This window comes from Polypterus senegalus, chromosome 1 (genome assembly GCF_016835505.1).
Source record: "Polypterus senegalus isolate Bchr_013 chromosome 1, ASM1683550v1, whole genome shotgun sequence".
Classification (NCBI taxonomy): Eukaryota; Metazoa; Chordata; class Cladistia; order Polypteriformes; family Polypteridae; genus Polypterus; species Polypterus senegalus.
Window position 1 is genome coordinate 1,083,376 of NC_053154.1, and position 12,192 is coordinate 1,095,567.

The 12,192-nt window shown below is 41.8% G+C and overlaps 1 protein-coding gene across 1 annotated transcript in view; it reads left to right on the top strand.

Moving 5' to 3' along the window:
- The window catches only part of LOC120517384 (urokinase plasminogen activator surface receptor-like), a 74,745-nt gene that overhangs the window by 59,777 nt on the left and 2,776 nt on the right, over nt 1-12,192 (top strand). The window contains exons 3-8 of the mRNA XM_039739673.1: nt 756-921; nt 7,082-7,149; nt 10,468-10,623; nt 10,743-10,850; nt 11,105-11,239; nt 12,021-12,140. Coding sequence (XP_039595607.1) covers nt 756-921; nt 7,082-7,149; nt 10,468-10,623; nt 10,743-10,850; nt 11,105-11,239; nt 12,021-12,140 — 753 coding nt within the window. The remainder of the gene's footprint in view (nt 1-755; nt 922-7,081; nt 7,150-10,467; nt 10,624-10,742; nt 10,851-11,104; nt 11,240-12,020; nt 12,141-12,192) is intronic.

A 12,192-nucleotide genomic window follows, 5' to 3' on the forward strand; every position in this document is an offset into this window, starting at 1 on the left:
CGCGAGCTTGTGACTTACAGCCTGTGCTGTCAAGCTGGGCACAGAAGAAGTAGGACAGCCGGCTTGGCGCTGATGACAGTGTCCACAAAGTGACGGCAGCAGATTGGCTGCTGAAAAGCATCGAGGACAAAAGTGGTTTACCCTGAATGAACTGGAAAGAAAATTAGAAAGAGTTGAGGCACCTCAAAGGCAAACCCCGTATATTTATTTAATGGCCAAAAATGAAGAAAAGGGCAAAAAAGCGTTTAAAGGTCATTTCAGACTACAATCATATTAGTGACTGGCAAAGATGGCGGTACTGCCCCTTAAAAAGAGGCCAGACCAGACGGGGCGGGGCCTTGAGACGGTAACCTGGAAGTGATGTGGTTGTTCAATCTGTAAGAAAAAAAGGAGATGATGCATCATGCAACAGTGCCAGCCATCAGCTCGGGGTGGCATTGCGACTAGATGAGCCCTCAAGTTGTCTCCCACTCGCACGTGTGTAACACCTCCATTTCGCACGATGGGTGTATTAAACATTTTCTGGATTTAGGCTGAATCCTTTGCTCTTAGTGATATGTTGATGTTGTTTGGATGTAAAGGTCATTTCTACCGAGATCCACTAGAGATTCTTGCCCTCCTGTATTCATTCAGGCTCTGCTCATTTTTTCAACTATAAACGTCAAGAGTGAAGTGTGATCTTCTAGGAAGTCCTAACTGGGATGCATGTAAGACGGGCCCAGTCTGACCATTTTGCTTTGTGTTTTTATATTTAGTCACATATCATGGCTACAATGAATCCAATGGCCTTGTGTGTTGTGCCGACCAGAGTTGCCAGACGACTGTAAACTGCACAGGTCTTGAAGACAGCTGCTTCATAGGAGGTAAGGACCACACTAAGAACATGGAGGGCCTGTTAGCTCAAGCTGCCCTCCCATTCAGGTGTCACCCTCAGCCAACTGCTTCTGAAGACCGAGGACTAGAAGGGACAGAACCGGCCGTGGCACCTCTGCTAACATTATACTTCTTTCAATCCAAGAATAACTGTGTTGTTGATTCTGCATTTCTCTTATTGCATTTATATTTTCTAACTAAAACATTCTGAGAGATGAGAAACAATTTGTAAGTAATGTGCTCTGTGTAATCGTTGAGTAAAGTTGAGAACACGGCTAGAGTCACATATTCAGGTTTATTATCAAGTAATTCAAAAATGGACCAACATCACGCAGGATTCTCAGATCCATTCAATTACATTCAAGAGCCCCTCAGAGCAGCATCATGTGCAAGGCAGGAGTCACGTCATGGGCCTGTGCGAGTGACAACGGCTCTCGTGAGGACTCTGAGGCACTGCGCATGTGACACTTTGACGTCTGATTTGTTCAGGGCACAAATGAATGGCAGATCGACAAAAGGAAGCCAATTCAACGTGCACCACCATAAATACCTAGAAGTGAGCCTCTCTATACCTGATATAGCGCCACTCATTGAGCACAGCATCTCAGGGTGCTTTACAAAGAAATGACGGATATATTTCAAAATAAACGCTTCATCAGCCTTCAGTTAATCTTTACAATGAAAGACAAAAGTGAACACACGTAAAGAAAAAAGTGAGCAGTGGAGTGGAGAAGATGGAAGGCCTGGGAGACTTGCTGGTAAGTTGAGGTTTAGCACAGTGACAGAAGAACTGGATGATCAAACAGCGCAGAATGCCAGACAGGGCAGCGGGTTTGGACTTTATAATATAAAATTGTCATTGACCAATTTCCTTGAATGTGAAATGATTAGACCAGACTTTCACTTGCAGTTGGTGAGTCTGAAATCATCAGGGGCCTCATGTATAATGCCGTGTGTAGAATTCGCACTATAACATGACGTAAGCACAAAAGCGGAAATGTACTTACGCACAAAAAAATCCAGATGCAGGAATCTATGCGTTCACCAACTTCCACGTTCTTCTGCTACATAAATCCCGATCAGCGTGAAAATAACTTCGCACGCTTTATGTAACGCCCCAACTCCTCCCAGAATTACGCCTCTTTGAGTATGCAAATCAATATAAATAGCCCTTAGGCTCAGCGTTCTGTGAAAAGACAATGGGAAAAGCATTGGGGAAAATATAAGAATTTCAGCGAATACCAAGTGAAGGCAAAGGAAAAACGTACTATTTGTTGGTTTAAACAGTCGTATAAACAACAAAAGGAAGTTAATCGAGTGACAGAGTGTCGGAGAAACTCGAAAGCTCAAGTTCACAAAGTCGCACAGTGCCCGAAATAAAAAAGAAATCATATATCAAAGTCGCCATGAAAAGTCGAGTCGTAGCCCACCCTCTGAGTGACATATGAAAGCTTATTAGGGTACAGACAAAAAAATAGGCTCACAGTGAGAAAAGAGCACAAAATGTCAACTTTAATCTCAAAATTTCCACTTTAATCACGTAGTTTATTTTGCCATTAAAGTAGAATATCATAAACTTCATCTTAAAATTGTTTAATTTACTAGTTTCTCAAATCCCATCGTAACTAAAGTAGCACGTTAAATGCTTTGTTCTGTATTTGATCTTCTATGTGCTCTATGTGTGTGAATAACTACCTGCTTCTTAAACCGGCTCTCTTTCTCCGACAGGACACAGAATCCATTGCATTTGTGATATTACAGCTCTCTGAATAATTAAAATAATGAGATGTATACGGGATATCTTTTTCATGATGATAGGAGTTAAAACACGTTATTAAACATGGGAACACGGTGGCGCAGTGCTTGTGCATGTCTCATGCAAGATGCTTGCTGCAACTTGTGAGACCTTCAATGAAATGATTTATCGCAGCAGTACTGTCTCTTTCAAACGTACTAACCTCCAATTCCTATCCTTACTTTTCTTTCTCCAAATATCCAATCGCCACACAATCAGCTCTGTAATAGACGTTAAGCCATCTGTAAGCTTAGAACGATGATTCTTCAAAACATTTTAGGAACATTGAAATATCTTCGTAGTACGTGTTTAATTATTCTATCTATCTGTCCTACCAGTGTCGCGCCAGCACCAGCAAGAATAAAGCACGAGGTATAGAATAATCCGTGAACTAGCCAGCGCTGCGGCACCATGTCCTCACATGTTTGATTATTAACAATATAGATTATTTAAATGAAGTTAAAGTTTTATCTGTATAATTTAATAAACGTATTTTGCTGTATTTCATCTTAAAAATGATATTGTCATCATATGTAAATACGCGCTTTATAAAGCAGATCAGGTTGTGTAATATTATAACTGTTGTGCAAGTTTACAGTGAGGTAATTGTACTAATAAGTACAAACAGTTCTACAAGGAGCACCTGATGAACTGATTGAGAGAGTTTAGAGCTCTTGGGATGAAACTGTTTCTGAACCGCGAGGTCCGTACAGGAAAGGCTCTGAAGCGTTTGCCTTAGGGGAGCAATTCAAATAGACAGTGCGCATGGCTGAGGCAGCATGTGCTTGATGCTGTATCCTGATAATTCTCTTTCCGATCAGCTGCTGTAGAGCTGTGATTCCCACTCAGATACAGTGATATAAATACTCCGAGTGGTGCAGTGAGACTAATATGGAGAAAGATGATCCACTGTGGCAACACCTAATGGGAGAAGCTGAAAGAAGAAAAAAATGGTGCAGTGAGAGTAACAACGCTAAAGTAGCTATGGTATTTGGAATACTATGGCTATTCCCTGGACCATTATATTGTTACAAGTTAATTACAATCAGATGCATTACACTAACAAAAAATTATGCAGTTAGTTTCAGTGTATTTATAAAGCCACGTCAGGAATGTGGATCTAAGAAATGTCATCAGCTGCCACCAGACTCTCAGATCTCTGGACCAAATGATGGAAGGCCTTATTAACAGTGAGCACTTCCAGGCTCCCAGATGATGACATTGGTCAATGGTCACATAAAGGCAGATGTCTCCCTACTGCTGCTGGGTCTTCCTGCAGCTTCCCTTCACTATGGAGGTCTTCCCTCCTGAGGCTTCACCAAAGTTCTAGATCTCTAGATGCCAAGGGAACCTCAAAGACTGTGACAGCATTCCTCTTATAGAACACAGGGCCTTGAGTGACTTCAGCTGTGATGGCGGCGTCTGATCATGACGGGTATCTCAAACCCAGATTAGCTTTACCCCGGGCTCCATGAACTGTGCCTCTTCACTGTCCCATAGCCTTGGCTGTTTGATTCCTGTTTAATGTGCTAACCCAGAGTGTCATCTTTATTTGACATTTTAGTTATACATTTCTATCCAGGGTGTTTTTTAACTGAGATTTGTCTATGCTTGAGTTTCTGTTGAATCATCTTCACAATTTATGACCATAGACAAAGCATTGTACAAATAAATGGATTGCTGCTACTTCCCTTTACAAATCCCACTAAGATGTCACTTTAGAGAATAAAAGGTAAAGTATCACTTCTGGTTAACAGAAATAGCCCAAACGTTGATAGAAATCTAGGTTTAGTACCTAATACTTGTATGTAACATTTGGTTGACCTAAGTGAAAGTGTCCTCAAGTTATCGTGTTCACACACACACATGGAGACATAATTCTAAAAATGGTATTTTTGGACTCAGGGAGGTCTAAAACATCGAGATACATCAAAATCTCAACATCGAATTTTTGGACAATTACAATTCTTTCCCTGTACTTCATATGTCAGAAAGTAAAAAGCAACTTACTATACTGTATATAAAAATGGATAAATAATCAATACAAATTAACAGGAATATCAAAAGCAGCAGTTAAAGAGAAAGCGATAGGCCTTGGAGAGAAGCAGTGAAGCTCAGAGGATTGTGTCAAAGTGCTTGAGCAGCCACTGGCGCTCATTTCACATCCTAAGCCAGCGAGTTGTAACTCGTGAACAGGATGAGCTCCTTTAGGCCAACAGGTAGACCATGCTGGTCACCAAAATGTGGCTTGGCAGGGGGCTGGGCACAGACGAGCACGGGGTACACACTCTGTGATATCCCAGAAATGGACGACGGTCAGATACAAAATTGTTCTCTTAATCAAAAAGAGTGGAATGTCCCAAAGCTACCAAATGGAAAGAAGGTTAACTTAAGTGCTCAAGCTATAGAAGAAAGCTAAACAGATCTCATATGTGACCTCTTCTAATCTGGTAACGTTTGCACTGGAAGAGGCACAGCCAGGAGACGTGTGTAGAACTGCTGAGGCTTCACCATTGTCTTGCTGTCGTTTCAGGTTCAGCCCTAACTTGTAATGACTGCCAGAATTCGTATTCATATGTTGATTGCCAATTGAAGCTGATGTCCTGCGCTGCTGAAGATTCTGCTTGTGCCATCGTTATCAGGCGGACTCGTAAGTTAAACAACTTTGTTATCTTTTTGTGACGTGGAAAAAACGAGAACTAAGCACAGAGATCTTAAAGAGCAAGTCGTCTTGTGCATATTTGGGTTGTGTTTGAATAATTACTTTCATTCAGCACCATGTAAGAGAAGACCAACTGGGTGCTGCATCGCTTACTCTGTCAGCCATTACAAATGAAACACCACTGGTAAATCCCTTGGGTGTGCGGGGCCGCTTGCTCAACACTACAGTATTTCCTGTGGTAGACCAACAATCCGGAGGTTTTCTTTCCCCTGAAGTTCCAGTGACTTTGCTTTTTGTGGATGTGTACTCTCAACAGCTTTGCTCTGCTGCTCCTAAACCACTTGGGTCTGCACCTCTGGCCTCTGTTTGTTTCTTCGTTAGGTGACTTTCATCATCTGGAACAATTTTACTGAGAACATGCCATCAAGACCCACTAGCTCACCAATCATATTCAACTTTCTTCTCCAAAATAACATTGGAGTCCCCACAAATCCTACTCTGCAACCATCACTTGGTCAATTATTCCATAGGTCTGGATTTCTTTGTGTGAAGTGAAAGTTTGTGTGAAATTTACTGTGTCCCTGTGTCCTTTGTTGAAGAATTTATTTTAAAGTGACAAGCAGCATCCTAAGCCCTTCATAACTGTAAACTCTTCAGTCACATCACCTCTTGATCTCTGTTTGAATGTGCCTGTAAGTCCATATCCTACATAGGGTGTCTAATTTAAGGGTCCACGACTCGCAGCTGTAAAGAAGTGTTGACCCAATATAACATGTCAGAATCCAAAGCTTCAATTTTAAATTTAAAATGCTTTCACTTTCATAAATGCAGAAGGTGCTCGTTCCACCTTGGTGTCAAAATCCTTTGCAGATATTTGTGAACCTGATCAGTTGCATTGATATCAACGTTAATCCTGTTTTGACCTCCATTTTCTGGACACTCACGTTAAGATCCTTTTGAATATTTGCATCTCCCACCACGTCCAACAGATCTTGCATGTCTCCATCAGTTGTGATTAATAGCCAAGCAGCGTCCGCATGCCTTGTGCCCTGTTTTGAGAGGTTTGTGGTGCTGTGCATTTGAAATAAATAAATGGAAATCCCGGAGTGTGCAGGCTGCATGCAGGTGCAGGTGGAAATGTGATTGGGGTGCTTGGCTCATTGTGCATTCACATGCAGATACGAGCGGATCGGTCAAGTGCTTCATTCGCACCTTAGAGCAGGTAACTGGGAGCCTGGGCAGGAAATGGGTGGAGAGGAGAAAAGGAACAGAACAAAGGAAAGAGAGAGTGAGAGGCAGGATCAGGGGCCATGCTGTTCGGGATGAAATCAGGTGGTCGGGCGTGTAGCCTGTGTTGGCAGTTCTTAGAGGGGTTGAAAAAGATCGCTTCTTCTGAGCACTCGGATTAGGCTTCTGTAGGCTTGCAGGGTGCCCCATGTAATCTCATTTTTATGGATTTATTTAATATCATTTATCTGGACTTTTACCCTCCTTGATTTTATGGAATATTTATTTATTCATGAAGAACAGTGGCAATGCACATTTTGGACACTTTGTTGTGCACTTTGCACCCACTCTGTGTGTGCCCTCCTTTGCCCGACTCAATGAAGCACAACAGAAAATACGCCAGATGAGTCACCAGCACAGACACAAACAGTTTAGGCCACACAGGAGCTCTGTCTGCTACCAGGCTCGGGTCCAAAATGAAATGCCTCCTTCTTGGCCTGTCCTATTTTATGGCCTCTGGTCAGAGTTGGCATTAACTGGGTCAAAATGCCCTCACTGGGTGTCTTCTCAGAGCTGCAGGTGGAAGAGGAAGGTCAGTTAGTGGCAGCGCCTCCTCTTGGCTCGTGCTGATGTCGTTTACCTCTATGAGCCCTGAAGGTGACCCCCCGAGTGCACATGCATGTCGATGTTCATAAGATGCTTATGCTCTACCCTGTCAAACACGTTACCAACATCTACAAAGCATACACAGTTATGCTTGAAAGTTTGTGAACCCTTTAGAATTTTCTATATTTCTGCATAAATATGACCTAAAACATCATCAGATTTTCACTCAAGTCCTAAAAGTAGATAAAGAGAAACCAGTTAAACAAATGAGACAAAAATATTATACTTGGTCATTTATTTATTAAGGAAAATGATCAAATATTACATATTTGTGAGTAGCAAAAGTATGTGAACCTCACGGATTAGCAGTGAGTTTGAAGGTGAAATTCGAGTCAGGTGTTTTCAATCAATGGGATGCCAATCAGGTGTGAGTGGGCACCCTGTGATATTTAAAGAACAGGATCTATCAAAGTCTACTCTTCATAACACGTTTGTGGAAGTGTATCATGGCACGAAAAAAGGAGATTTCTGAGGACCTCACAAAAATAGTTGTTGATGCTCATCAGGCTGGAAAAGGTTACAAAACCATCTCTAAAGAGTTTGGACTCCACCAATCCACAGTCAGACAGATACAAGTGTACAAATGGAGGAAATTCAAGACCACTGTTACCCTCCCCAGGAGTGGTCGACCAACAAAGATCACTCCAAGAACAAGGCGTGCAATAGTCAGCGAGGTCACAAAGAACCCCAGGGTAACTTCTAAGCAACTGAAGACCTCTCTCACATTGGCTAATGTTCATGTTCATGAGTCCACCATCAGGAGAACACTCAACAACAATGGTGTGCATGGTAGGGTTGCAAGGAGAAAACCACTGCTCTCCAAAAAACATTGCTGCTTGTCTGCAGTTTGCTAAAGATCTCGTGGACAAACCAGAAGGCTTCTGAAAGAATGTTTTGTGGATGTATGAGACCAAAATTGAACTTTTTGGTTTAAATGAAAAGCGTTATGTTTGGAGAAAGGAAAACACCGCATTCCAGCATAAGAATCTTATCCCATCTGTGAAACATGCTGGTGGTAGTATCATGGTTTGGGTCTGTTTTGCTGCATCTGGGCCAGGACGGCTTGCCTTCACTGATGGAACAATGAATTCTGAATTATATCAGAGAATTCTAAAGGAAAATGTCAGGACATCTGTCCATGAACTGAATCTCAAGAGAAGGTGGGTCATGCAGCAAGACAACGACCCTAAGCACACAAGTCGTTCTACCAAAGAATGGTTAACACTAGAATTACCAGAGTCTATGAAAAAGCTTGTAGATCCGTCCCACCTTAAATCGCTTCTTAAATCTGTTCACACCTCTCCGCCAGCGTCTTTTGTCATCTAAATGTGCTGATAAAGACAATCTGCAAGCAGCCGGCTATTCCATCCCCCAACTGACTTAGAATGTGCATGAACTTCTCCTAGCTCATATCTTGATTAATTATCTGGGAGTGAAGTGGAGTTTTAGAGTGGAAATAATAGAGTGTTATTTGGAACACACGCATTTCATGTCTGTTCCGTTTCTACAGTAATCTGTGTAAACACATTATTAAAACAGAAATGTTTTTCATATTCTAGTAGTAAATGACAAAATGTAGGCATAAACTATATAATGTATAAAGCCTGAAGTCTAAATATCAAAGAAACACTTTCACAAAAGGTACAAATATAACAGAACAAGTGCGCATTTATTCAAAAATATAACTGCAGAAAAAAAGCCGCCTTAACATGCCACATTGACACATAATTACAACAACCACCATAGTAGCGTAATGGTATCAGCTGCTGTATGGTAATCAAAAAGTCACGAGTTTGATCCTGCATGACTCCGTTTTGAGAAGTAAACTGCTCTTATTCTTACTATTTTAGAATAAAAACATACATTTGATTTCAGTCTGTAACTGCCAATTTAATTGGACTTCAGGCTTCATACATTATATAGTTTATGCCTACATTTTTTTCATTTACTACTAGAATATGAAAAATGTTTCTGTTTTAAAATGTGTTTACACAGATTACTGTAGAAACGGAACACACATGAAATGCGTGTGTTCCAAATAATGATCTATTATTTCCACTCTAAAACTCCACTTCACTCCCAGATAATCAAACAAGGCATGAGCTGGGAGAAGTTCATGCACGTTCTGTGTCGGTGGGGGATGGAATAGCTGGCTGCTTGCAGCTTGTCTTTATCAGCACATTTAGATGACAAAAGACGCTGGCGGAGAGGTGAGAACGGATTTAAGAAGCGATTTAAGGTGGGACAGATCTACAAGTTTTTTCGGCTCTGGTAATTCTAGTGTTAAAGAAGAATAAAGTTAATGTTTTGAAATGGCCAAGTCAATGTCCTGACCTTAATCCAATCAAAATGTTGTGGAAGGACCTGAAGCGAGCAGTTAATGTGAGGAAACCCACCAACATCCCAGAGTTGAAGCTGTTCAGTACGGAGGAATGGGCGAAAATTCCTCCAAACCGGTGTGCAGGAATGATCAAAAGTTACCTGCAGAGGGGGGGTCACACCAGATACTGAAAGCAAAGGTTCACATACTTTTGCCACTCACCAATATGTAATATTTGATCATTTTCCTTAATAAATAAATGATCAAGTATAATATTTTTGTCTTATTTGTTTAACTGGTTTCTCTTTATCTACTTTTAGGACTTGAGTGAAAATCTGATGATGTTTTAGGTCATATTTATGCAGAAATATAGAAAATTCTAAAGTGTTCACAAATGTTCAAGCACCATTGTACATAGATTGTTCTTCATATCAAGGCATTGTTCTACCAAAACCAAAGACTCTCATGGGCTTCTCGGGGTCCCAAACCTGCCCTAAATCCAAATGTGTGCATTGCTGATGAACGCTTCACATTTATTCTTTGGATTCTTAAACTATTCCCCGCTCATGTGACTCATTAAACATTTTGTCCTGTACTTGTTGCACTTCTTGGAAGTTGTGACAGATTCTGATTGCAGGCCAGTATTGTGGGGTCTTCTTCAGATTAAGTGCAGTGCGGTCGACTTCGAGCGGATTCAGTAGCAGTGCTGTTTCTAGGTTTCATAAATTCAGAATGAATATTTTGTGGGTTTCTTTTACTAGAAATACTCAAAATAAAACTGCAATTGTGAAGGCAGCAGCTAAAATGTACGGAACACTGTCTTTGTAGGAAGGACTGAGTTTCCGTTTCTCTTAAAGTTATGTTACCACAAGTTTAACGGAGTTTGTGCCAATTTCTTTTCTTTTTTTTTTTTTGTTTCTTCAGGATTGTTCAATCAACTTACGCCCATGCAGATCATTTACCGGAGGTACTGCGTTACCCCTGATGACTGCAGCATTGGCTTCTCCTTTCACGATAACATCTATGGGTTTTCATGGACTCTCCAGTGCTGCACGTCTCAACTCTGCAATGCCGGGCCTGGTCAGTGTTGGATTTGCTCTGAACCGCCGGTCCTGGCTAACTGACTTCATTCATATTTTAAAGTTGCTCATGTTGGATGAAGAACAAGCTAATGCTAACTCTTGGCGTTGTCCATTCAGGTAACACCACATATGTGCCTAATGGCCTGGTGTGCTGCTCGGGGTCAGGCACACTCTGCCAGAACATCATCAGCTGTGTGGAAAATGAGGACTACTGCTTCACATCAGGTAGGATGGACTCAGGTGAAGGATCTTATAATCAGCAAAGGGAGATTTGAAGTAAATTTAAAGGTACGTTACAGTGAAGGAAGAAATGACAGAGCACTTTAAACAAATCTAGTGGCGGTGCATTCAAATATTTTATTTACTGTAGCGGTGTACCCAATATTGTGTCACTGTGGCAAACAAAGACACTTTACTTGGCATGATGGTATGCGGTGATCTGGCTGTCAATACAACAAAGATGGCTTTTCTCTTAACAGTCAAAGGACCAAACATTTACCAGGGATGTGCTTCATCACGTGTGTGCGAAAGCCCAGGAAACGCATCCTCCATTCTCCAGATGGACCTCAGTCCGCAGATCCAGTGCTGTCAAGGCAGTCTGTGCAACAAACCAAGTGAGTCTTCTCCATTCTCTTTAGTAGAGCGGTCTGGTAGCACAATCATCACACAGCTCATGGGTTTGAGTCTGCACTTCTGGGGTTTGTCGTTAGGTTCGAGGTAGGATTATATCTGTAGACTCCATGTTTCCCATCACCTTCTTCCCAAACAGTGCAGGTTATAGCAGTGAACAGGGTTAGCCAGCATGGAGCTGATTCCAGCCACAAGGCCGGTCTAGCCAGAATTAGCTCTCTACACTGACTCACTAGATATTTTAAGTTAAAAAGAAAGGAACTGCTAGAGGAACCATAGTCCAAGAAACAAGCTGAGGTCAAAACTGTGAGGCAAAGGGATGTTACGTCAGAGCCAAAGGGGAACATTCAGGACTCGAGTACCAGAGAAAGACATTTGTTACCTGGAAAACAATAAATGAAAGGCTTTATCTGCAACACTCGGATAGGGACAAGCAGCTTAAGGTGGCCTTTTAACTCCATCGTGTGACTGAGGCCTGACATTGTGACCCTTGTGACCACAACCCTCTGGCATGCTGACGATGAGATCACAGCAAATTAACGTGGCATGGTGACAAGGTGCTAAAAATATTCAGCTTAGTCAGTTTACTTCAAATGCAAAAGCTAACATCAAGGTAGCTCAGAGGCTCAGATCCTAAGACCTTTAAACAGAGTGAATCCATGAATGCAGGGTGAGCTGCAAAAATCAATCTGGAGACACACAGACTGACATTTTCCATGTCTTGTCCATGGTTTGAATTAAAACGTCTGTTTCCTTTTTATTTAGGCTCCATAATCATGTGTAACGAGTGCATGTCTACTTTCTCCTGGGAAACATGTCAAGGCTTGGTAACAGCATGCTCTTCTCCAAGCCCCTACTGCGCCACTGTCTTCAGCACGGCCTCACGTGAGTCTTCATCCACCGGCCTAAGTTTCTGTCTGTTTAGGGGGTCCTCATC